Source organism: Lepisma saccharinum, chromosome 13, assembly GCF_977018435.1.
Source record: "Lepisma saccharinum chromosome 13, izLepSacc3.1, whole genome shotgun sequence".
Taxonomy (NCBI): Eukaryota; Metazoa; Arthropoda; class Insecta; order Zygentoma; family Lepismatidae; genus Lepisma; species Lepisma saccharinum.
In genome coordinates this window covers 57,584,323-57,612,284 of record NC_139241.1, presented here as the reverse complement: position 1 = coordinate 57,612,284, position 27,962 = coordinate 57,584,323, and the positions used below count along the sequence as shown (strand labels likewise).

The 27,962-nt window shown below is 40.3% G+C and overlaps 1 protein-coding gene across 2 annotated transcripts in view; it reads left to right on the top strand.

Moving 5' to 3' along the window:
* The window catches only part of rdgC (retinal degeneration C), a 560,018-nt gene that overhangs the window by 370,829 nt on the left and 161,227 nt on the right, over positions 1–27,962 (top strand). For both annotated transcript variants that reach the window (XM_083134220.1, XM_083134221.1), the window contains exons 5-6: positions 16,154–16,287; positions 19,099–19,260. In XM_083134220.1, the coding sequence (XP_082990346.1) occupies positions 16,154–16,287; positions 19,099–19,260 (296 nt within the window). The remainder of the gene's footprint in view (positions 1–16,153; positions 16,288–19,098; positions 19,261–27,962) is intronic.

Genomic DNA, 27,962 nt, shown 5'->3' with positions numbered 1-27,962 from the left:
ACGTGAATCACTCTGGTTACGACCTGGTATTACGAGAGGCTGCAATGATTCCGATCTATTTCTGTTACCGACTTTTCAAATAATATTTTCCTTACCTCTAATTTGGATTAAACTATGCTTATTTTCAGAGGGGGTTGGATACATCCCCCTCTCTAGAGACGCCATGATATTTGCTTATTTACCATTTCGTTTCAAGAGGATCTTAAAGCGATTTCCTCATATTTTTAGTCCAGGGCAGATATTTTCATTCTCACAATGTGCAGAGCAGTGTACCCACATGCAGTGAGCATAATTTCCCTATCCTAGATACAAAATATCCCTTTTATGTGAAATTTCCCTCCACTTGAGAAAAATTGAAGCCGTGGTCACAGAACATCCATACAGAGAATATAAGTTTATAAAAAATCTAGGATTCATTGAATGAGCAAAAATGTTGTTGAATTACTTCACTTTTCTGCTACTTTTGGGTAGTTGCAAAGATGAGTACGAATAGTGATGAAATGGATGAATAGTCAATAACAAATACACACTGATAGAACAAAAACAAGCCCCATAGATGGTTATACTGGCTATAAGTCAATACGCCAGAGCCTCGTTAGTGTGAAAAAATGCAGTCCAAGATGTACTACGTGGAAGGAAGGTAGAAATTTGGGTGTCTTCAGAATCGGTCACCCCTTACATCCCTTTTGCGAGAAATGCACAAAAATGTTAACCTTTTGATTACCGGGCCAATTTCAAGCGAATTACAGAGTTTCATTTAGATGACTGTAGATCGGAGGCTAATTGCCCTAGACAGACGAATGATATATCGTTATACGCGGAATGAACCATAGAATCGGACTACATACAATTTATGCACATTGAGTGTTGTGTATATATGGATGCGGGGGGGGGGGGGGAGGAACCGGAAAATTCCAAAATCTCAGAAAAAATTCCCCTGGACAAGAAAGTACAGGACATTATCAAAATACACATGAAAATGATCGCTGGCATGTCTGGAACAAGAAAATATTTGCACTATTATGACATGAACAATACAACACTACTTGTAACCCCAAAACTATGTCTGTACGCCATTGAGCCATTCAGCAAAATGCGTAGTTACCTTGAAACGACTGTAGGTCCGAAGCTAATTGCCCTAGATGGACGAATCAAATACCGTTATACGGCATAGAATCGGACTACATACAATTTATGCACATTGAGTTTATATATGGATGCGGGGGGAGGGAGAAATCTCAAAATTTCAAAATTTCTGAAGAAAAATGACCCTCCGCCCCTGGACAACAAGGTACAGGTCATTGTTAGAATACATATGGAAATGATCGCATGCATGTCTGGAACAAGAAAATAATTGCACTATTATCGTACGAGCAATAGAACATGACTTGTAGGCCCGCCCAAACGACATGTCTGTGCGCCACTGACTCAAGCCTCGGATTGCAGAGTTACTTTTAAATGACTGTATATTGGAGGCTAATTGCTCTAGATGGATGAATGAAGTACCGTTATACGCGGCATGAACCATAGAATCGGACTACATACAATTTATGCACATTGAGTGTATATATGGATGCGGGGGGAGGGGAGAAACCGGGAAATTCCAAAATTTCTGAGGCAAAATTCCCCTTCCCCCCTCCGCCCCTGGACAACAAGGTACAAGACATTGTCAAAATACACACGGAAATGATCGCTGGCATGTCTGGAGCAAGAAAATAATTGCACTATTATCATACGAGCAATAGAACACGACTTGTACCTCCCAAACGACATGTCTATGCGTCACTGACTCAGTTTCAAAGAAAGCCGCCATTCCCCCCTTTTTTATGGTAGAACAAGACGTGCAAGAGTCTTTACGGTGCAGAATGTGTTAACAATAATATAAAAGAAGAAAATCGCAATTCCAGCGAATAATAGCGACAGTATGACGTAAAAACTACGAACATGTCGAAATATCTCGATCGAGATATTTGGTAAACAAGATAAATTTGGCTACGTTGTTAAAATAATTGTAAGAGTTGTATAATATAAGTTGATTGTTGTCAAGCCAAATTAATTTTATTAATAGAGCTTAAATAAAGGGATAAAATAAGGGTAGAAGGTATCTTATGCTTCACAAGCGCTCATGGTCGACTGCAGGAATTTTTCCAGGCAGGGGCATGCAAATTCATGTTTCCAGTGAAGAGGGGGCAAACGAGAGGCATTTCCCCCGTAATATCGTTGCCCCCTCAAAATTACTCCTTCAGTTTGAAGTTATCCTGTGTCTACAATGCCTTTCAAGAATTAATATGAAATGAAATTATATGTGTGAAATATATAATTTTTGGTTGATATTTTCTAGGGGAGCGTGCCACCCCTTCCCCTTCTACGTACGTCAGTGCAAGGGCTTGAATATAAAATATTCGTTGGATACATTCAAATTTCACTTACACTTTGAACAAACAAATCCCTTTTTACTGAATTTCCCTCAGCCGAGGGAAATTTCCCTCCATGTTGCAACACTGAGTCTGATGGAGAAGAGGCCGGTCGTGGCTGGAATATGATAACGTCAAGATCTCAGCCGCTCGCATCGGCGCTTTCTTCGGGGGGAGGAAGCGGATTGTGGGGGCATCTGCCACGGAGACAGAGCGCTCTACGTAAAGCAAATGTCAGCTGCGAAGGAATCCAGCTGAAGTCGGAACCCCTCCCTGCAGTCGCTAGAGAGGGATATGAATTCGCAAGTAAGTATAATTTCCGTGAGTGCACAGAACGTGTCAAGATCTCCAGAGAGCATTTACTGAAATGATAAAGGTGACTGAAACTAGGCAAAAGTTTTCCTCCGAGTGAACAGGCGCCATGTGAGATATTTGTTCTGTACCGTTGTCTAATTCCAGACAAGTTACCGTTAGTTTACGGTAAATTTCCAGACCTTGTGGTACGGGCCAGGTCATGTTTCAAAAAAGACTCTAACTTGGTGGGAACAGTGGCGGCAACACTGACTTTGGAGCCCCTCTTCACATCTGAATACTTACATAACTTTTCTCTGTTGTTAAGATATAAAAACTGCATACCCCGGAACTTCTATAAGAAGGAAATCTGTAAATCTGGAAAAAAAAAAAAAAAGTCCCCAGAACGGACCGATTTTATACCTGAAAATGACCTACTTAAGGCGGAAACCTCCTTAACGCGGAAACGGAACACCATTTAAAGACCAACGAGATGTTTTTATTCTCAGTAAGACGGAAATTTCTTCCTTTATTTTTTTCGCTCGCAAGAAAACAATGCAATACTGTAAGTGGAACACGCCTCTGTTGCCACTCGCTTATCGGAAACATTGTCGATATGAAAGAATGCGCTACAATACTCATAGCTGTTACGATTCCGTTTCTTTCTTTCACCTCTTACCTTCTTTCTCCACCTTTCTTTGTCTATTTCTCCTCTGTTCTTTTAAGTTATCCTGTGTCTACAATGCCTTTCAAGAATTAATATGAAATTGGATTGGATTGATTTGGTGTTTTAAGTCCACTTTAAGCACAGAAAGACTAATCGGGACTGGACCTACAGTTTAAAGTGGGATCCGAACCACTTGTGCCTCCACCGGGTATCGAACCCGGGACGCCATCGGGGAGGCTTCTATTTTTCTTGTTATCTCTCTTTCTTTCTTTCATTTTTCTTCACTTTTATCTCAATCGTTCTTCACCTCTTATTCCATCTTTCAATCTTTTTCTTTCCCTCTATGCACATCGCGCTACGAGGCCAAGGGTCCCGGGTTCGAAAAGATACATAAGTGCAATACTGTAAAAAGTGTACCAATATGTTGTGTAGTTAGAGTCCAGCGCAGATATTTCTGCCGTGCGATGCGCGAAACAACTAAAGAAGCAGTGTTGCTAATGGAGCAGATAGAAAAATCGCTGCAGTGCGCCGATGCACAGCTGTTACGTACAACAATAAAATTAGAGAATTCAGGTCTATCTAACGTTGAGTTTTAAACGTCATGCATTATACCAGGACTAGGATTAATATGTACTAACAAGTGGCTTTGTATGTAGCTACATACATATGGACTAAAAATTCGCAAAATATGAACTAACACACAAGTAAAATTACCAAAAATGCTGCAAAGAAGACTTCTTCATACGATTCCTTATTTGAGTGATTTCAAACAAAATAAAAAATATATATATATTATTTTTCATTTCATTAATGCACTGGTGGTGTTCTAACTTTTCACTCCCAAAACCCGTATACACTGGTATGGAACTGCAACGGCAGATAATAACATGCCAACGTGTTAAACCGCTATAATTGCACCATAACACTCCTCCTCAAGCAGTATTATTATTTCCTCTCTGAGATCGGCGACAGTCGGTTGCCTTTGTTGTACATTTACAAAGGATGCCGGCTTCCACAACAATAACAAGTACATATACTGCCACTAGACGATAAGCTGCGCGGCTTTTTCTTTTGTTATGAACCAGGGCCGGCGCTAGTCATTTTGCCTCCCTGGGAGGTGGCGGCAGATGCCGCTCTATTTCAACCCCCCCCCCCCCGGTCATTACACAGCAACGGAAAATTGAAAATCAATATATTCCTAACTAAAACATCAAAATATAAAATAAATAATGAGACTTCTTATGCTATTTCAATACTATTCAGCGCAAAAGAATATCTCGCTCGATCACAGTTTTCAATAGGCTTATTTTTTTCTTCTCTTCAAATTTTGCCGCTCTGGCCGATGGCATGGTTCGCCCTCCCCTTCCGCCGGCCCTGCTATGAACTTGGTCACCCATCAAAGCATGGCAATTTTAACACAGAAAACAATATGTATCGCATTAAGCAGCAAAAATGACAGCCTCCTCTATGCAATTTCTATAAGAACACGTGCCGGAGCCAGAGTTGAAATGATGTTGGAGCCACATAATTTATTTATTTTGAATAATTCCAAAATTATGAAATATGAACAATTTGTGAATTAAACCTGTTGAAATATATAAAATTAAGTATATTTTCCTTAAATATGTAAAAGTAAGTATTTATTAAAGTTATTGGGATGCTAACACCATGACTGGCTTCCTCCTTCATGAACTCGTGCACGTTGCTTAGAATTTCCCGAGCTTGGCTATGCAAGGTTTTTGATTTCAACTTCGACAGAACTGGAGGCATTATGGAATTTAACGTTCATTAGTAAACACACACTTTTACATACACACACGCAATACACGCACACAACGTCAAACCGGTCAAATACTTAGTATAAAATAAAAATATGGTGCTTCCAATCCAACAAAACTCACCGCCACTTTACCTGCCTTTCCTCTTCCGTGACAGAAATAGTGCTTCATTATTACAGTTGGCAACACTAGTTACTAGTAAGCAAATGAACATGCACTGCATAAAAGAAGCAACCACTACGCCGTGCTATATTGCCACATCACCGTCCCTGCCGAACGGTGGGAACCGCGAACTGGAGCGCTATTCAATTGTTTTCAATGATGTTTGCGCGAGTGTGTCCAGGAATGGAATGACAATATGGCAACAATAGCGAAGGCTTTCGAGCAGGGTAGAACACGTGATGCTAAGAGAGATAGAGACGAAACGAAAATTCGTTTCTACGCAACGGCAAATTTATGTGTGATGCACTCTACATAATTGTAATCTCTGCTATGCTTATTGAGACTGTATCGCATTTTTATTCATGTACGTACATGCATTAGTACTCAACATTATAAGTAATGCGAAATGTTACTCTGTCTTTCCATTATTTCCTACAGCGATCTATACTGTATTTAAAGTCAACCCTGTATAAGAAGGAAAACTGTTAAGACGGAAAATTTTGCTCGGAACCATCATGTTCCGGGATAGACAGGTTTTACTGTATATCAAAAATTCAACGATAAGAATGATAGTTAATATTTAAGGAAATCGAATAAATGGAACAATATTATTGTTGCATCTTATCTACATTACAGTCTTTCCTCCTAATAAGGGAAAATAGTCATCGCCCTTTCATTAGGCTACTATCTTTCTTTTCTTCTATATTCTAGCGATTAGGCTTTTTTCTCGAAAGTCTTGTTGCCAAATTCGTTCCTCTTTCTCTTGGTTATCTCCTCTGCTTTGTCTTATTTTCTTATTTACTCGCTCTCCACTGTTCCCTTTCAATCGCTTTCCTTTATTACCCTCTCCCCTCTTCCCTCTTTTTCGATCTCGTTATCTCTCATTGGCTTTCCTCCCATCCCATTCTATCTCCTCTTTGCTTTCCCTTGCCCTCATTCGCTCTTCTTTCCTCTCCTTAGCCCTGTTTACCTCTCCCTTGCTCTCCTTTCCTCTCCCTTGCTATTCTTATCTCTAATTGGCTGTCCTCTCCCCTCATTCGCCCCTCTCCCTTGCTCTTCATCTCACTCATTCTCTCTCGTTTGCTCTCTCTCCCTTGCTCTCTTTTCGTTTCATTCGTTTCTTTGCCTCATATTCTCTATGATTCCCTCACAATTTTCTTTCTCGTTTTCCTCCCGTCTAATTTGTTCTTCTTGCCTCTCATCCACTTTCCCTCGCTCTTTCTGCCTGATGCTTGAACGGAATAAATATTTTGGTATAAAAGAGGAAAGTAAATAAACTTTTCTGCCTCGTGCCTCCTCTCACTCATTTCCTCTCAATCAATCTCCTTCAGTCTCCTTTCCTATCTCTCTACTACCTCTCTTGTTTCTTGATTATCGTCTTTTCTCTACTTTTCTTATTTTTCGTTCCCTACCCTTGTTGGTGTTTACCTTCATCATTCTCTACCGTTTCTCACGCTGACCTAAACATGACGTCAGTACTACCCCAGTAAGACACACCTTTTCGACACTCCTTAGAGAAGTTTCACCAGGCGCCCATTTCCTTACATTATCTTCTCATCACATTCTCACGTTTGCAAAACATTACCTGAATCTACGTAAATATCAAGGAAACAATATTTGTAGGTCAAGTAGTAAAACAAGTGAGGATCGGAATTTCAAATTAAGTATTTTTCCAGGCAAGAGCATACTCGTCCCATTAATGCGCATGTAAGGCCCTTATTATTTTCAAGCGACCGGTAGAATGTGCCGATGGCATTTGCATTTCATATTCCGCTGGGGCACGATCTCCTCTTTCCCATCTCGCTCTACACGTTCAATAAGGCAGCTGGAGGGAGGATGAAGAGTATTTTGTCCTCCAGCATTCAGGAAGGGGCTTGTTTGTTCCAGGCTCCATTGTTGAGTCTGAGGTAAACAAAGATCTGAGTGTTTGCTTCTTGTTACGTGAAGTAGAATCCACGGTGTTTCAAGTTTCCTTCATGCAGGTCTTCCCTCCTTGTTTTCTTGTACTACCTTTACTTAAGGCTTTTCTATGTCCTAGCATGCTCTACTTAAATCCAGAATTCGAAAATAGTGCGTTCTTGCTCGGTTTTTATGACCTAAAAATTGTCAAAATATAATGTAAAGAATATAGCTAGAAATCGGGAGGTATGGCTTTTATTAATATTTTATCGTAACATAACGGTGGCATATGAAGAAATAAAATAATCGCAATTAATATTTTATGCTACATAAAAGGAAAATAAATCAAGCTTTCTGCCTCATGCTTAAACGGAATTAATATTTCTCGTCGCGAATTAGCAGACATGAAATTTTTGCACAACATCATGAATGGTAAAATTAAATGCGAATTTCTGCTCAACAAATTTCATCTACGTGTCCCCACACGGCCAACCCGCAACGTTAAGCTCTTCCACAATCCCACCACAAGGCTCTCCCTTCTACAGCGGTCTCTTTTCTACAGGCTTCCTTGCTCATACAATAACCTGCCTTCGATTGTGGACATATTCTTGCCAGAACAAAGTTTTAGAAAATTGTTAACGATGTATGGATAATTTTGATTTGTTTTCAGTACCATCTTGTACTCTATTTTGTTATTGTTATCGTTACTTTCCTGCTGTTACTGTTCAGTGTAAAATGATCATCCAGTACTGTATCTGAAACTTTAGGTAAAATAAATAAATAAATAAATATTTTGTGTAAATGAAAGAACCTTTCTGCCTCATTCTTAAACGGGATTAATACTTCGTGTAAATAAAAGGGAAATAAAAAAAAAACTTTTCTGCCTCATGCTTGAACGGAATAAATGTTTTGTATGAATAAAAAGAAAATAAATCAACCTTTCGGTCTCGTGCTTAAACTGAATAAATATTTTACTATGGATAAAAGGAAAATAAATCAACTTTTCTGCCTCATTCTTAAACAGAATTAATACTTCGTGTAAATACAATAACCTTTCTGCCTCATGCTTAAACGGAATAAATATTTTGTGTAAATACAAAAAAACCTGTGTGCCTCATTCTTAAACAGAATTAATACTTCGTGTAAATAAAAGAACCTTTCTGCCTCATTCTTAAACGGAATTAATACTTCGTGTAAATAAAAGGAAAATAAATCAACTTTTCTGCCTCATTCTTAAACGGAATTAATACTTCGTGTAAATAAAAGGGAAATAAAAAAACTTTTCTGCCTCATGCTTGAACGGAATAAATATTTTGGTGTGAATAAAGAAAATAAATCAACTTTTCTGCCTCATGCTTAAACGGAATTAATATTTTAGTATGAATAAAAAGAAAATAATTCAACCTTTCTGCATCATGCTTAAACAGAATAAATATTTTGTGTAAATAAAAGGAAAATAAATCAACTTTTCTGCCTCATGCTTAAACGGAATTAATATTTTGTGTAAATACCAAGGGTCCCGGGTTCAAATCCCGCTCGGGTTTGGTTGTTTGTGACTGTCCATTCATCAATTTCATCATTATATCACTCATCCCCATCTTCGCAAATTAGCCAAGAGGCACAAAACGCGATGTAAAATAAACTAAATCAATCAATCATTTGTGTAAATAAGTGGAAAATAGAAGAAATTTTCTGCCTCATTCTTAAACTGAATTAATGCTTCGTGTAAATTAAAGGAAAATAAAAAAACATTCTGTCTCATGCTTGAACGGAATAAATATTTTGGTGTGAATAAGATGAAAGTAAATCAACTTTTCTGCCTCGTGCTTAAACGGAATAAATATTTTGGTGTGAATGAAAGAAAAGTAAATCAACTTTTCTGCCTCATGCTTAAATGGAATAAATATTTTAGTATGGATAAAATTAAAATAAATCAATTTTTCTGCCTCACTGTTAAACAGAATTAATACTTAGTGTAAATAAAAGAACATTTCTGCCTCATTCTTAAACGGAATTAATATTTTGTGTAAATAGAAGGAAAATAAAATAACTTTTCTGCCTCATGCTTAAACGGAATAAATATTTTAGTATGAATAAAATGAAAATAAATCAACTTTTCTGCCTCATACTTAAATGGAATTAATATTTTAGGGTGAATGTGAAGAAAATAAAAGCAGGCGAAAGTTTGGTGCTGATCACATCACCTACACTACTGTATATCTGCACCTCCTATGTTATGGTAATGGCTATTCGCATAGCATGCGCGTATTCTTTTATACGTCATTTTCGTATTTCACTGTACGGGTTTTCCACAAATCCGGCAACAAATCTGTTCTATCCGGATTATCTTTTGCTTCCGAAACGGTTAGTTACATCGGATAATTTGAAATCCTTATTTTATGGCCATCCGTATTCTCGACTGAAGTCCTCTACGCTCGCTCTCAATTGTCCTCACGTTGCTAGATCAACACCGACATTGTTATGAGCTCCCACCTTGGATCGAACCTAGGAGCCCTGGCACCAAAGTTGAGAGCGCTAACCAAAGGGCTACGAGGAAGCTCGACATTTGGACCAACGATGGAAAACCCGCGGGACTCCTCAATGATGTTTTAGAAGTTAAAATGGATCCCAGAAGAGCAAGCTTGGAGAACCGCTGTTAGGCAAATCGCTCCACACAAGTTCTCTTGATGGCTGTTGGACGACTTTCTCGGAGAGCACATTCAATAAATTGCTGCCTGACGATGGAGAAATAAGCGGTTATCTTCTCCTCCTGCAATCTTCGTCCTCGGTTCATTGCCGAGGTGACACGGGATGGTACGAATCCCCTGCAGCACGCATTAGGAGTATTGTGCGGTGTGATGTCCCCGGCTGGCTCCAGTAACGTATAACATACGACATTAATCTCCTTCTAAGGGGACCAGGTCGCCTCAGTTCTCACGAAAGACCGCACCGAATTTATTTTCAAATCAATGAACACTAGTGGGTATTAAGAACTCTCAGCATTAGGCGTACAGGCAACGGGAAGGACAAACATGCTCTAGATGTGCTAAGGGAAAAGGATAGTCGCTAAATTTAAGGACAAATAGGCACTAAATGTGCTAAAGGAAGTGCATATCGACTACGACGAAGGGAATAGTCACTAAATGTGCTAGGCGAAAAGGATAATTGCTTAAATCAAGGAAAATAGGCACCAAATGTGCTAGGGGAAGTGGATGGCCACTAAGATGAAAGGAATAGCCACTTTATGTGCTAATGGAAAAGGATAACCGCTACCATGAAGTAAAGTGGACACTAAATGTTCTCACGTAAGTGTATAGCCACTAAGATGAAAGGAAATAGACACTGATTTTGCTATGGCGAAAGGATAGTCGTTAAAATTAAGGATAATATGCACTAAATGTGCTAAGGGAAGTGGGTAGCCACTAATATGAAGGGAATAGGCATTAAATGTGCTAAGGGAAAAGAACAATCGCTGAAATTTAGTAAAGTAGGCACTAAATGTGCTAAGGGAAGTGGGTAGTCACTAACACGAAGGGAATAGGCACTAAATGTGCTAAGGGAAAAGGACAATCGCTGAAATGTAGTAAAGTAGGCACTAAATGTGCTAAGGGAAGTGGGTAGCCACTAACATGAGGGAATAGGCACTAAATGTGCTAAGGGAAGTGGGTAGCCACTAACATGAAGGGAATAGGCACTAAATACGCTAAGGGAAATGGACAATCGCTGAAATTTAGTAAAGTAGGCACTAAATGTGCTAAGGGAAGTGGGTAGCCACTAACATGAAGGTAATAGGCACTAAATGTGCTAAGAGAAGTGGGTAGCCACTAACATGAAGGGAACAGGCACTAAATGTGCTAAGGGAAAAGGATATCGCTGAAATTTAGTAAAGTAGGCACTAAATGTGCTATGGGAAAACGATAATCCTAAATGAAGAAACAATGGACACCAAATGTGCTAAGGGAATTAGATAGCCAATAAGATGAAGAGAAATTGGCACTAACTATGCTAAGGGAAGAGGATAGCCACTAACAAGTAGGCACTAAATGCACTAAGAGAAGTGGATGGCCAATAAGATAAATGAAAATAGGAACTAAATGTGCTAAGGGGAGGGTAGCTGCTGATATGAAGGAGACAGTCGATACAATTGTGGGAGATGGCGGGAAAAAGGGACAAGGATGTCGGGAAATTTGCACTGAAGATTTATGAATGATAGAAAGCAAAATATAGTAGTGATTTCGGAACCATATACAGAGAAATAGAGATATAAAATGAGTTGAAGGAAAGGAATACTACAAAATAGAAAGTATATGGAGAGATATGGGCGTTAGCATGGGGATTTAGAGGTCATGTTTAGATCATTAGAGAAGTGCCTTTCATATCTATCGAAAGTGCCTATCATACCTTTGCTAAGAATTCGTTGCTGAATAACGCCGCAGAGTTCTTGGAGATCAAAGTAATCTGTTAATGCATCTCTCTCCATCCCCCCTCTCTCTCTCTGCGCGTGTGTGTGCTTGTTTGTCTCTCGCTAACCCTACTTGGCACTCCGTCGTTCTCCTTCTCTTCTATCTACGTACCCTCCCCTTCTCTCTCTCTCTCTACATATATATACCCATACTCTTTCTCTCTTGTTCATTTTTCTATCCCTTTGTTGTCTTACATATCACTCTTCGTTTCCCTCTGTTTCATCTACCTTTCTCTCTTCCTCTGTCCTTATCTTTATTTTCCTCTGTGTACCTTACATTACATTCTTCCTTCTCTTTCCCTATTTCTCTGTTTGTTCTTATCACTCATTCCTTCTCTATATCTCTCTTCCTCTGTCCCTCACATTTCATTATTTCTCCTTATCTCACTTTCTGCCAAATTATTTTATTCTTATTTCTGTTTTCCAATCTGCCTGTCTTTCCTTATCATTCTTCTCTTTTTCATTCATGCATTCATTCTTTCTCTCTCTTTCTGTCAACTATTTTCAACCTTTCTATCTCGCTGTGCTCCTTAACATTAATTCCTTCTCTATCATCTGCCCCCATTCTCCCTATCTCTCTGTGTTTCTCTGTTATTCAATCCTTCTTTCTATTCATCTCCGTTTCATTCTATTCCCCTCTCTCTGTCCCATTTTCAATCTCTCTCTCTCTCTTTGTCTATTTATCTCTTTCCCCTATCTATCATTCTTTTTATCTCTGCCCTTCATCTTTCATTCTTTCTGTCTGTTGATTTTAAATATTTCTATTATTCTCTGCCTCCTATTTCTTCTTTCTCAATCTTTTTCTACCCTTCTCTCCCCATCTGTCGTTCTGAACGCTCTCTATCTGTCACTCTTCCTCTTTATCCCACCTTTTCTTCCTTATCTCTCCCTCCTCCTCCTTTCGTCCACTCTGTCCATGCGTGTCTCTTTCCCCTCTGCTTCTCTCTGTGTATGTATGAAACCACATGATCCCATTATCCTAACAACGATCCATGCGTTGTTAATGAAGCAGATTCCATCATTCATTAGCGACAATCCGCTTGAATATTGTTGACACTGTCAATATGGCCGCTCAGATTATTCGAGTGAATTAATGTATCGTCTCGGCACCGAATCTGATCAAAGTGGCGACGGGTATTACGCGGAACAATGAGAGGCTTTAACAGCAAATTGATGTTCTGGACAAAAACATCCGGTTTAAAGAATTGATCGTTTCTTGGAAAGTGAAAGCGAAGCGTACTTCGTACAGGGTTGCCAACTGTTTTTTCTGAATTTTTCCTTGTTCTTGCCGAGCCCATATAAGTCAAGATAAGAGAAAGAATTGAAGGTGAGGGACGGAGAGACATAACAAGAATGAAAGATAGGTTCAAAGAGATAGACAAGGAGGAACAGAATGAGATACAGGGAGAGGGGGAAAGAGATAGAAAGAAGACATGTGTGTTCATGAAAAGGAGACAGGGAGAAAGAATGAAATAATGGGGCAGATGAGAGATAGAAGGAAAGATTGGAAAATAGGTGACAGAGACATAGAAAGATACGCAGGTGACAGAAAGAGAGAGATAAACTATGAAAGATAGAGAAAAAATAGAAAGAAGAAATGAATGATAGGGACAGCAGGACGCGAAATCATTGAAGACTGGTGGGGGAGGAGGATCTTAAGCTATTATGTGTGCGTATACACACACACACACACACACACACATATAAATTAATATACTATATACGTATTTATATAAAGTAAATTACGTAATATTTAAAAAATATATTATTAAATACATTTAAAGGAATTAATTTATTATAATTTCCTTTTCTATCTGGTTAAAGATATTAATAAATAACAAAATATTTGGAATAGTTTTATTACGTGAAAGTTTTTGTTTAGTTTTTGCTTTCTATTAATATAAATTAATCAGATTTCATAGTTACATAATTATATTTGTCTTGCATTCTTGATTTACACTTATTGTGCAAATATTCTTGTTGGCGTAGATCTGTCGACGATCTCTTGAGAGAGAGAGAGATGAAGTATGCAACACTCACAACCTCACTTCTATGTGTTTTCGATATCATGCTTGTAGTAAAGTACTCGTATATTTGAAGTCAAAACTATTTGCTCATTTTGTGCTGTTATAACATAAACGTCTCCCCTCGGAAGTTTTTGTGAGGGGTATTTTTGACAAGATTGTTGGTGGGGAGAAATCCCCCTGTCCTCCTAGGATTTCAAACCCTGAGGGACAGACAGAGATGGATAATGAAAGAATGGGGCAGAAATGGAGAGAGAGAGAGAGAGAGAGAGAAATGAAAGATAGTTGAAATTCTGCCTACCCTTCTGGAACTAGTTCAAGAATATAATTTTTGTATTGGCGCTTTAGATCAGGCTTTAGGAGCTTATGTGCATTTGTGGTCAGACAAGCAACCTCCTGTTTCTTCTGCCTATGATTCCACACTGCGCTGTTACCCGCTGAACAGACACGATAATTTCAAATATACCAACAATATACGTTGAACTGTGAAAATTGATGCACAAAAATTCATCAACCTACATTCAATGCATAACGAGTTTTGTGTTGGAACCCAAAACCGAAATGAGGTGTAAGGGCGACCCTATGAGAAGACAGCCAAATGTCAAACTTCCTTCCACACTTAGTACACCCTCGAGTACATGTTGCAGACTAACGAGACACTGGCGTCTTGACGAGCCACTCAGCCGACATTTGTATCATGTACACTCCTGTTCACATGAAGTGGCACGTTCTATAAGCTTGGACAGTTGAAGTACGTGCCACTTTGTCTGAACATGAGTGTACAGTACAAGGGAGAGTAAAATTAAAAACCTTAATTTGTTTTTGTTTCGTATCCCGTAAATTTCTCTATGTAGGGTTGCACTCGTTTGCAGCATTTTAGCACAGACCTATTGCTCATCTAGATGTGAGTTAGTGCCTGTATACCTCAAGAAGAATAAGTCTTTGGGATCCACGTGCAGTCACTTATGAGCCACTGCGAAGACTTTTCCACCCACCCACCTGCCTGCGAACTGAGGCCATTGTAGGAACTTTTTCCTCCATTAGTAAACTTGCTCGTGTGGTAAGCATGCACAGAGATATTGAATTTTCATTTGCCAGAAATTTCTGTAAGTTTTAGGCTGACGGAGGGCAAGAAACCACTCCTTTCAGGTGCAAGTGTGTATAGGAGACGCCATCTTTAAAATAACAAAAATTGCGTTTGGAAGCTCACTTGATTAGGGTTGCAGCCTTGAGGTCGTTTTGTAAAGAACAGTTAATACCCAAATGAAAAGGAGACTACGGTTATATCTAAAGAATATCATATTACAGAATATTTGCATTACATAATATGTGAAGTACAGTTAATGTGTAATATGACACGTACAGATAATTGCCATTGATATTGATGCACTGATCTCAGCGCGTAGGAAGGGAGTGGATGGCTTCAGTGTAGAAACTCCTGGGTTGCTTACGGATCCAGTTTTCCACGGTGCTCTGCACTTCCTTGTCACAGGTGAATCGTTGATCGTTCAGTGATTGTTTTAAGGGGCCAAAGATATGGGAGTCACATGGGAAAATATCGGGGCTGTATGGAGGATGTGTGAGGACTTCCCATTGAAATGTTCTCAGCAGATCGAGGGTCCTCTTGGCCACATGTGGCCTACCGTTGTCCTGGAGCAGCACTATCCTCTTCGAGAGCTTACCTCTGCTCTTGTTTTTGATGGCATGTTTAAGCCTCAACAACATGTTGCAGTACCGTTCAGAGTTCACTGTTTCACCCCATTCCAGCCAGTTGATGAGTAGAGGTCCTTCATTCCAAATTGGATTACAGCTCTCTGCGCTGAACTGGAGGAATCCATAATGCACCCGTCCACGCAAAACAACTCTCTCCAACTGAGGAAATGGCAGGTGAAGCCGTTCGCTACACCTGCAAACTGGGACAGTCACCGCACAATCTCTCAGCAAATATAGTTACCTTCTTCGATTAGATACAATGACACTACAGCAAAAGTCTCCTTTTCATTTGGGCATACCTTATATTTCAGCTCTGCCCTACAATTTTTCTTGGACTTTTAAGGTTTACATTTGGCTCTCTTAATAGGCTTTTCGCCTATTCATCATTCTCTATCGTAGAACGATATATACTCTGTCCCAGCTAACTGTGGAGCAGGCACACGAAAACAAGTCTCTGCGCAAGTAGTGACGCGAGACGGCTCCACCAATGAACACGTGAGAGGAACGGAATTGCGTGGAGTAGGGGAAAGCTACTGCAGTTACCAGCCTTCCCATCAGTGCCTACTGCATCGCTCTGGCCAATAGATTTCCCTCTCTTCTCTGACGCTATGCGCTGCCTTGCTCTACAGTTACTGGGACAGGGTATAGTTTACTTAGAGGGGTGGCAACGTTAAAATTCTGTATTTAAGTGAATATTTTCACATAAATCTCCTGTATTTATGAACGCATCTTCTTCTTTGCAGAGGACGAGAAGCTGGAAAAAGGTTCCAAACTTGCCAGTGTGAATATTGACTCTTCGTACAAAGGACCACACCTGAGTCCCAACGTGAGCGACAAGGACGTCAGCGAGCTGATAGAGGCCTTCAAGAACAAGAAGGTAAGTCCCTGCTTCTTCCCTGGGGTTGGACGTCTACCCTCTGTCTCGGGAATCTCTGGAGCGAACGAACGAAATCAAGTCTCTGCGCAAGTAGTGACGCGAGAGGATTCGACCAATGAACGGGTCGAACGGGATGGCGTGGATGGGGAAAAATCTCTTCGAATGCTTCGCTCCGCCCATTTGCTTTCTCCCCTTCTCTACCGTCATGCGCGGCCTTGCTCCACAGATTCCCGGATAGACTATACAGCCATTGATTGTGATAGACAGCTTTCACAAACGCCAAAACTAAATACTATGAGCTCTAAACCTGGCCCTCCGAACGTAACAATTCCGCTAATAATGCATGTGGTTAGTTTCGGCGTTTGTGGAAGCTGGGTGGCCCCGAACCAGACCCATATGTTTTACTGTATAGTGTGGCACACACACGGAACTGCCCACAAGTGGCGTGGGTGGGGGGGGTAATGGTGGCAACCGCGCTATCAAAATTTGGGGGGGGTCCTTAATATAAAATTCGACATGTGTATTTTTCTAAAATGTATGTGGAATGAATTTGCTCCTTGGCGCCATGCTGCAATATGTGCGATGAAGCTGGGGAGAGGGTATCAGAATATTTTTTCTTACTAATTCGTTTACGGAGTAGTAGCTGGTTCCAAGTCATTTATTTAATCCGTTAGATGAAGAAAAGGAAGAATTTTTGAGGGGGATAGCACTCTCGCCGTGCTGTCTCGCTTGTCCGAGCCTCCTGGGGGAAGCATAGCAACATTTTCTCCTGCGATTTCTGCCATTGTATGGGACCGTTGCCCACCCACCATCGTGAGGAAATTGGTGAGCTACGAATGACTAGCGTTACCCGGTCATTAAAACCTGCAACAGCGATTGGGGGTTCGTCGTGCTGACCACACGTCACCCCGGATGATCGTTCACCTCTGCTGAGGCATGTGGGAGTGATTTTTTTCAAAATTTGATTTTAAAATTTTGGGTGCATCAGTACCCCCTGGGGTGTAAGGGGTGGCCCTTTCTCAAGACACCAAAATACACCTTGCACTTAGTAGGTACACCATGAACTGCATTTTGCAGACTAGCGAGGCTCTGGCGTCTTTACCCATGGCCAGTTAATCCTCTATGGGATTTGTGTTTTGAGCTGTCCATGCGTGTTTATGATTATTCCTTCACCTATTTCATCTCATCACCATCATCATTTCATCTCAACCTCATCTTCGCAATTAGCCAAAAGTGGCAGAAAAGCGATGTAAATAAATCAATCAAAATCAATTCTGGTTTGGTAGCTCAGTTGGAAAAGAAATGGCACGTATGCCAGAGACCCGTGTTCGTGTCCTGGTCGACCGTGCATTTGAGGCTTACGTTTAAAGCTCTTATGTCATAAATACAGAATTGCTTTTCGTCGATACTTCTTCCGTAAATGTACCCTCAAATACTGAAACTTCCTTTTCAGGATGACACCGGTAATGTACTACACTCTGTTTCGGAAAACTGTGGGGCAAGGCCTCGCATAACGCTAGAGAGAGGGAGAAAGCGAGCGGGCGAGCAAAGCAGCTCACGCAGCTGCAGCCCCCTGCATGCACTCACTTCCCCTCTCACGCGCTCATTGGTCGAGCCCTCTCGACTCCTACTTGCGCAGTGACTTGTTTGTTCGCTAGCTACAGAGATTCCCGAGATAGAATGTATCATAAATAGTTTGGAAGGGTTTTTTTTTCTTCTTAGAGAACGTCGTTCCTTTGTTGGTAATGTTACTCTGAATGATAGTAACCTTATATATTTTATGAATCCATATTTTATTTCGTCTTCCATAAAATTGATATTCTGGACATTCAACCGTAACATTTAGTGTTTCCCTTTCTAAATACAGGGTGGCGCAAAAGTAAGTATACCCATACACAAATTCAAGTTTATACACAAAACTCAAGTATACATACAAAATACAAGTAGATACACAAAATTACAGTTTCAATGGTTTTGTTCAAAGTGTCCTCCATTGTTTGCAATACGATCAACGACAGAATTTCATATACGATGCAGTAAACTTGTATCATTGAATTTAATGTCATTCTCTGAACACTCCAACGGCTTATTTGCAATTGCTGTTCTGCTGTCTTGTGGACTTATGGGGACTTTTTACAAATGCTTGGGGAGTTCTCAACACGTCACAGGCCAGAACTTGCTTGCAATCAACAAACAACCACGAACCGTATACCTAAAAAATATTACTTAGCACAAGAAGCACATACATTATCGTAATACTATTATCAATGTGCTTTTTGGGTAAACTTACTTTTGCGCCACCTGGTATTTCATTGCCAGAGCAAACCTCTTTCAACCTCTCCAGCGTACAGAGCGTGCAACTATTCCGAGACGAATACAAGTGTAAATAACCGAATTGTTTTTTTTGGTATGAGTTTGTAGAACTTTCAAAAAAACTTTGCTAAAACATTTCAGTGAATATTGTAATTATATTATGTAATTAGTGCACTATAATTGGCCTTAGCATATTGGGATTTGTAAATAAATGTAATTTGTGGCAATGAGGATGATTAAGTGGAACTGATGAAAAAATCATTGATTGATTTTGTTTATTTTACTTCGCAAGAACTCGCAATCATACTCCATTTAATGATCATCATCGTCGCGATTTGCCAAAAAGTTAAGTAAAATAACAAAAACACACACACATATACAAATACAAAGAGTTTTGGACATACAGCACCATTTTTATGGTACCTACTGGTTCATTATCTCCCTTGAATTTAAATTTGCATATCGCCATTGCTAAAGATCTTTGCTTTAATCTTGCAGCGCCTGCATGCTAAATACCTCGGCCTCCTCCTGAAGGACTCCACAGCAGTATTGCAGAAGATGCAAAACTTTCACGAGGTCTCCACGGCCATCTCCAAACAAGTGACGATCGTTGGTGACCTTCACGGGAGCCTAGAAGACCTCCTGGTCATTTTTCATAAGGTAAGTAAGTCCCTGTTAAATCTAAGACCAATTTCATACTAAATTCTCCTGTCAATATGCCACCTCTTTATATGTCTCTAGCTTAATAGTCGTGAATGTGCTACGTTGTACACTAATACTACTCACGTAGGATATCAGTCACTACACGTTTTTGGCCGTGATCAAGAAAGTGTGGGGTCCTAACTTCACACCCCCTGTACGTCTTCATGGCGTGGTGCAATGCACAAGGGAGCACTTCACTTTTGTGTTTGCTGGCATCTGCGGAGTCAAAGGCCAGTGGTTCGAACCCTGGTCAAGCATTGTGTTTGTCCTAATATTGTACACATTTCATGTATTCATTATTCATACTCATCGGCGCGATTAACCCAGGAGGTAGAAAAGCGACGTGGACAACCAAAATATAAATAGTATTTTGCTTGTCCTACGTACAGTCATAGAAAAACATACTTCCCCAATAAAATCTTTACACCAGTAGTCTTATGGGGAAGTTTTGCCTCCCCGATGGCGCAATGGTTGTGTCGTCACCTTGTAATCCAGGGGTACCGGGTTCGGTACACGGTGTTGGCTCATAGTGGTAGGTCCAGTCCCGATTAGCCTTACTACACTTCTACGCTCGTAGTCAATGGTGACGATTAGGGGGCAGTTGCCCCCACTTTTTGTCACTCTTTGCCCTAAACTCACCCAATGGCCTCTTATGCTACGCCTTATCTACCAAGAGAAATTAAACTGTCGCCCCCCCCCCCGCCAACAGTTTTGGCACCCAATTTCCGCTGCTGTTCGTAGCTACAGAAAATAGTGCAAATACAATGCACCAGTGGCATTCGAAAATGAACACTATTTCATGTTCGTTCCTGCCTCCCTGCCGGCTTAGCGTGAACGTCATTGACTTGAAAGATTCGATACCGTGGAGACACAAGTCTGTTTAGATATCACTTTAAACTGTAGGTTCGGTACTAATAAGCCCATCTGTGCACATTGTGGTCTTAAAATTTTATGTTCGCTCCTTTTAAATATCAATCTTTATTGTCAAAGGTTAAGGGGGGAGATGCTTGTCCTAGTGTCCACTTTCCTTGCTACAAAGAAAAAGTGATGATTTCTGCATAAAGTAGATAGTAGTTTGTATTTACATGAGACTTTGTATACAAAAGAAGAGTGGAAAGAGAAGATTAAAGGAAAGACAGTTTCTTTTGCGTATTAGAGTCTGAAAGAATAGAGAAAAAATAAAACTCAGAACATTAATGAAAGAGGCGCCTTTATTCGGAAGACAAAGAAAATAAAACAAAGGTAAGGAAACGAAGCAAAGGAAAGTTTCGCTTTGCTTAATCAAATCAGAAGCTTCTCTGTTGCTCAGGTTTTTGTGAAAGGAATGTGCACTTTTCCCTTTCTCGCGTAGATGGCAGTGCGAGTTACAAAACAAAAATATTTCTCTCGACTTTATCCGAGATATGGATTTCAGAAGAAATGCATATATAAACAAATACAAAAAGCAATGAGCTAAGTGCATAAAATAAAACTTATGCTGTTTTTACATGAGCCTGATTCAACTGTATTTTTCTTCTATCCCTACTTTCAGTTTTAAGGATTAATTTATACAAGAAAAGTTACGTTTTCATTTGTTCGAGAAATTTCAAATTATTTTAATTGCAGTCCGGTTACTTTGGGAGAAAGGTCATTATTAACTAGTTCTCCTTCACAGTGTAGTGGGCTAGGAGGTAAGAGGTCGGAAGAAGAAAACGTAAACGTCACCATGAGTTTGATATGTACAGGGTGAGTCAAAACTCAGGCACCATAGTGTTATTCACTTCAACTTATATTGTCTACATGATATGCTCAATATGTTGACCCTCTTCAGCAAGGCACATGTTAAGACGACGCTCCCAGTTTTTCAGGACACAGAGGATTGTGGCAGCCGGTATTTGCGCGGCACATTCTGTTATCCTGCCTTGCAGATGGTGTAGGTCGCGAATCTGGGTGGAATAGGTCAATGCCTTCAGGTGACCCCATAGGTAGTAATCCAATGCTGTTGCATGGGTATGAGGTCAGGGGACCTCGCGGGCCACTCAACGGAGCCTCGCCAACCCATCCACCTCCACGGAAACCTCAGTAAAGGCCTCACACATTAGTGTTATGGTTCCTGACTTTTGACTCACCCTGTAGAATGGTGCCGAGGGCAAGGTGTGGTAAAGGCGTTGATGTACAGAGCTGAATGAACCGAAAGTCTAAGAGGAACGTTGATTGATTGAATGAGGTTATTGAACCTTGAAGTTACAACGAAGCAGAAAGCTTGTTGTTTTTATAGTTAACAACAGTAACAAAGCTCAATCAGTCTGTATTCGAAGAAAATAAAAATAATAAAATGTACGTACGTTAGATCGGGGAAACAGATAATGTAAAAATGCGGAAATATATTTCTATTTTCAGTTTAGCATGCATACAAAAGAATAACGAATTTCAAAATTCTAAAAAAATATATTCATGTGAGAAGCCACGCATTATTATTTATGAGTCAAATTTGCCACATCTTTTAAAGCTTCTTCTTGAACCAGGTATGCAAAAGTTAATTGCTGAAAACAATAATTGTGCATGTCAGGACGCTTACTGTATGAAATGTAAAAAATAATAAAAAAGTAGTTGTCTGGAGTTGTCCCCATCTGGTGGATCCAATATGAGTGTCGCCACAAATTTTATGATTATAAACAGGGAAAGGGTTTATATGTAGTAAAAACGTGCTAAGTATGTAAATACATATTATTGAGTTATTTTCAGCAAAATATAGAGTTCAATATGGACTTAAAATTGCAAAAATATTACCTTTTTAATAATATAAGGCGCTACCCGAAAATACAGTATGCTTAAATTGAAATTAATTGTAAAACAACACAAAATGTGTTTTCATTTTCTGTTTCAAAAACAATTAATAACAAAATACTGTTGTAAGCGTTCGAACGTGAATTCTTTCTGTTGTCTCTTAAGATGAATTTATATTGACTAAAACCGCGTTCAATATCTCAAGAAGTAATGGAAGTGTATTTCAAATTTGTCAGTTTGTCGCAAGAAATTCACTCAATTCTTTCGGTCACACGAGGACATGTAGTTATTGCGGGGATATGGAGTAGCGTTGAGAAATGTTCTGAAATATGGAAATAATATGTAAAAATAACTAAAATATGCAAAACATAATATATAATAATAATATAATATATGTACAAATATGGAAAATAAAAACAGTTTTTTTTCGAACCATGATACGCAAAGATGATACAAAACATAACTGATTTCAGCTTCATACATAAATATTTATTTACATATAAATCCGTTCCCTAATAATAAATAAGAAATGACATTGGTTTTATAGTACAGGGTGAATCAAAAAGAATCATCCGATTTCAAAAGGCTATATTTAGGAAACCAATGAACATAGAACCTTGCTGTAAATTGTAAAATACATGTTGGAATATAAAGTTTTATTTACGTAATGTTTACAATTGCTCTATATGTCTATCTCTGAATGCACAGCATACAACCACACAATAGTGAAATTCATCCCATACTTGAGGGGGCATGTCCGGTGTTATTGCAGTCACTGCTGCTGTTATGTGGTTTCACAGCTCATCCACAGTTCTTAAAGGGAGGGGGGAGACATATGTGGGATCTTCCATGAATCACCCACAAGAAAAAATCACAGATAGTGAGATCTGGCAATCTCGGAGGCCAATGGTGTGAAGCCAAATCGGTAGGCTCCCTACGGCCTATCCATTGTTGAGAGAGCTCATTGTTAAGAAATGAATGAACATCCAGGTGGCAGTGGTGGTGCTCCTTCCTGTTGGAATATGAAAGGCATCAGAGTCTGCTTGTTTTGGTTTGATTTGATGTGGTGTTTTAAGTCCACTTTATGCACAGTAAGGCTAATCGGGACTGGACCTACAGTTTAAAGTGGGATCCGAACCACTTGTGCCTCCACCGGGTATCGAACCCGGGACCCCTTGATTACAAGGCAATGACGCTACCACTGCGCCATGGGGAAGGCCAGAGTCTGCTTGTAATTGCGGGAGAAGCCAGTTCTGCATTTACAGATATGACTGGATAAAGATGCAAAAGACATTCAGTTTGTCGCCATTTCCCGAAAAAAGGTTTACGGTCTGTACTTTCTATTGTAAGTAAAACTTTATATTCCAACATGTATTTTACAATTTACAGCAAGGTTCTATGTTCATTGGTTTCCTAAATATAGCCTTTTGAAATCGGATGATTCTTTTTGATACACCCTGTATAATACCAATTATAAAAAATATTATTTCTACTTTTCAAGTTTTAACAATGGCCTGATACCCCCTGCAAAAATCAAGTCTAGACGTACAAATCGCCTGATACACCATGCAAAAATCAAGTCTAGACGTGGAAATGGCCCTGATATCCCCTGCAAAAATCAAATCTAGACGTAAAATGGCCCTGATATCCCCTGCAAAAATCAAGTCTAGACGTAGAAATGGCCCTGATATCCCCTGCAAAAATCAAGTCTAGACGTGGAAATGGCCCTGATATCCCCTGCAAAAATCAAGTCTAGACGTGGAAATGGCCCTGATATCCCCTGCAAAAATCAAATCTAGACGTAGAAATGGCCCTGATATCCCCTGCAAAAATCAAGTCTAGACGTGGAAATGGCCCTGATATCCCCTGCAAAAATCAAATCTAGACGTAGAAATGGCCCTGATATCCCCTGCAAAAATCAAGTCTAGACGTAGAAATGGCCCTGATATCCCCTGCAAAAATCAAGTCTAGACGTGGAAATGGCCCTGATATCCCCTGCAAAAATCAAGTCTAGACGTAGAAATGGCCCTGATATCCCCTGCAAAAATCAAGTCTAGACGTGGAAATGGCCCTGATATCCCCTGCAAAAATCAAGTCTAGACGTGGAAATGGCCCTGATATCCCCTGCAAAAATCAAATCTAGACGTAGAAATGGCCCTGATATCCCCTGCAAAAATCAAGTCTAGACGTGGAAATGGCCCTGATATCCCCTGCAAAAATCAAATCTAGACGTAAAATGGCCCTGATATCCCCTGCAAAAATCAAGTCTAGACGTAGAAATGGCCCTGATATCCCCTGCAAAAATCAAGTCTAGACGTGGAAATGGCCCTGATATCCCCTGCAAAAATCAAGTCTAGACGTGGAAATGGCCCTGATATCCCCTGCAAAAATCAAGTCTAGACGTGGAAATGGCCCTGATATCCCCTGCAAAAATCAAATCTAGACGTAGAAATGGCCCTGATATCCCCTGCAAAAATCAAGTCTAGACGTGGAAATGGCCCTGATATCCCCTGCAAAAATCAAATCTAGACGTAGAAATGGCCCTGATATCCCCTGCAAAAATCAAGTCTAGACGTAGAAATGGCCCTGATATCCCCTGCAAAAATCAAGTCTAGACGTGGAAATGGCCCTGATATACCCTGCAAAAATCAAGTCTAGACGTAGAAATGGCCCTGATATCCCCTGCAAAAATCAAGTCTAGACGTGGAAATGGCCCTGATATCCCCTGCAAAAATCAAGTCTAGACGTGGAAATGGCCCTGATATCCCCTGCAAAAATCAAATCTAGACGTAAAATGGCCCTGATATCCCCTGCAAAAATCAAGTCTAGACGTAGAAATGGCCCTGATATCCCCTGCAAAAATCACGTCTAGACGTGGAAATGGCCCTGATATCCCCTGCAAAAATCAAGTCTAGACGTGGAAATGGCCCTGATATCCCCTGCAAAAATCAAGTCTAGACGTAGAAATGGCCCTGATATCCCCTGCAAAAATCAAGTCTAGACGTGGAAATGGCCCTGATATCCCCTGCAAAAATCAAGTCTAGACGTAGAAATGGCCCTGATATCCCCTGCAAAAATCAAGTCTAGACGTGGAAATGGCCTGATATCCCCTGCAAAAATCAAGTCTAGACGTAGACTTTGTGTTTCGACATACAATACAGAATATGTAGCCTCACGAACAACTCTCTCTATTGTAAAATCTAGGATTGAAACCGGTTGAAGTTTTGGGTCAGGGGACCGATTCAGCCAAAAAGAGCACGGATGCGTGCAAATTAATTATGAACGGTGGAACGTTTTCGAGAGAAAAAAAAGAACGAACGAGGCTTTAAAACGACTCGATTGAGCAATTCAATGTTTGCGTGCAAAATCGTGCTACTAGCGTTAACAGCCTGTAATTAGCTCGTTGCGTCAATTCCACAATAAATTGATTGCTCACGAAAGGGCTGATTGTATTACCCGACTGAGTTGAATGCTTCGTCAGCTCTAAGCGGCTCAAGCTTCAAGGATGTTGTTCCTTTGAGTCGTCGAATTGACCGCAAAGACTATCGAACCCCTGGGACACATTTCAAATGTCAGAAACTGCAGTGGGTAGATGGATGAAACTGAATGGTTACATACGACTCGGCGTGAGGCTAAATCACGATAATTTCTCCCTTTCTTTTTATGTCTGTAACTGTACGTATCCTTTTGCACAGGGCGTGCCATATAAAAGTAGCCTGATGTGAAACATTGGCTTACAGAATGTTGACGTCACGAAAACCATGAATGAAAGGATCAGGTCATGTGAGTTTCATGTACCTACCAGTTGCTACATTTTACCATGATATTAAAGAAGAACTTGTCATTTAACTTAAATATAAGTAGGGTTACTTTTATGTGGTCACTCTGTACCTCCTGGATTGATCGCGACCATCAGGATGAACTATTGAAATGGATCATACGTCAAACACATTGATACACCTATGTCTCAACCATGTTTCAAACCTGAGACCTCTGTCTTCGTAGGGGTTACACTGACAGAGTACTGCTATCCGTTCATCTTGATTGTGGGTTTCGAACCCGGGGCTCCTCGGTTACAAGCCAACGACGTTACCACTACATCATGGGGAGGCCATTCTGTCACTCAAGCTCTACAGTGAGTCCAAAAGAGGCTAAGTATAATTTGAATTTTTATTTTTTAAGTCCAATTTATGCACAGAGAGGCTGATCGGCACGGTACCTAGAGATTAAAGTGAGATCCAGACCACTGTTTGCCTCCACCGAGCATCGAACACGGGACACATTTGTCAAAAGGCAATGACGTCGATTCGGGGAGGCACAAGCTAAGAATAAGTTTGGGTTTAATACTCATTGGATAGGGAGCTTTCAGAACGAAGCGGCAGCCGACAGGCGAGACGATGATTTCACATCGAAGCGACAAGAGAGACGGGTTCCTTCAGTCTAAAGCAAACCATTCACCACGCGTGCGTGAACAATAGATCGAAGCTACAAGATGCGCGACATTGAAAAAACAGACCAGTCCACACCCAAGGAACAAGCGAACGGGAAGCTTGTCGGCTTGTCGTGTTCCTTTGGTTCGGAAGGTTGTATTTATTTCTGACTGTTGGTTTAAAAGCAACACGTGTCTCTTGTCGCCTGTCGCTTTGATCTGAGAGAGTGAAGCGACACGAGACGCTTGAGGATTTCACCAATCGAACGCATGCTTGTGGGGCCTGTCATGCCGCTACGGTCTGGAATGTTGCTGTTGATTGGCTCGTTCCCAAGCGACATGTGTTGCGTGTCCCTTTTGTCCGAAATCTCCATGAAATCTGAAATGTCCCTCATTTTGCTGCTGTGTACGACTTCCTTTGAAAGCGAGGATTTTTTGGAGGAGAAACAACACCGAAAAGTGAGAAAATAAAGAGATTTTTGGCAAAATAACCCCAACAATTTCAAGTTTAAACTTTAGTTTACAAACTTTCAAATCATGACAAACTTGTGGGACTGCTGGGCCGTAATGATGTTCCCGCCATAATGCTGTACGGAAAGATGGCGCTTAGAGAAACACGGGTTGATATTCTTCCTTCTACTTCTTGCTAGTGATCTGCCCCCCTACCCCCCCTCCACATGGATCGAACGCCACTTTCATGTGGGGCATCTAAGGAAATGAAAGACCTTTACAGCCACCATCAACTTTACACCCTACGCAATTTCCTTCCCTATAAAAGTTGGCTTGCATTTTTCAAAAATGTTTCGCGTCTCCGTTAGATGGTGCCACCAGCGTGTAGAAGATAAGAGGAAAGAATGAACGAGTCAAGATGTACACTACCGACAAAAAGTTTAAGACCACCATGAAAAAGTGCCAAAAATCAGTAGAAATGAATGTATTTCGTAATTAATATGCCAGAAACAAATGTAAGAATATGCTTGGCAATGTACAAACATAGGTACATCCACTATACATACTAATGTCACCTCATATTTTGCTTTCATCAATATGACCGCCATGGGCCTTAATGACAGCAGCACAAACACGTGACATGCGCTCCAATAGTTTTTCCAGATAGGATGGTTGAATGTTACTCCAGGCATCGTTGATGAATTCCCATAGCTGTTGAGTGTTGCTGGGTAACTTCTTCCTGATGTCCCTATCGATTTGGTCCCATAGCAGTTCAATTGGTGAAAGATCAGCAGACTGTGGTGTCCACGTCATGAGAACTAATGCCCCTTCTGTTGCCTTGCGTTCCAAATACCGCGTGCACAATTTAGATGTATGCTTGGGATCATTATCTTGTTGGAAAATAAACCCATTACCAACAAGACGACGACCAGAGGGGATGGCATGGTGCACCAATATCTGATGATACCCTTCTTTTACCAATGTTCCCTGAATTTTATGAAGGTCCCCATCTGGT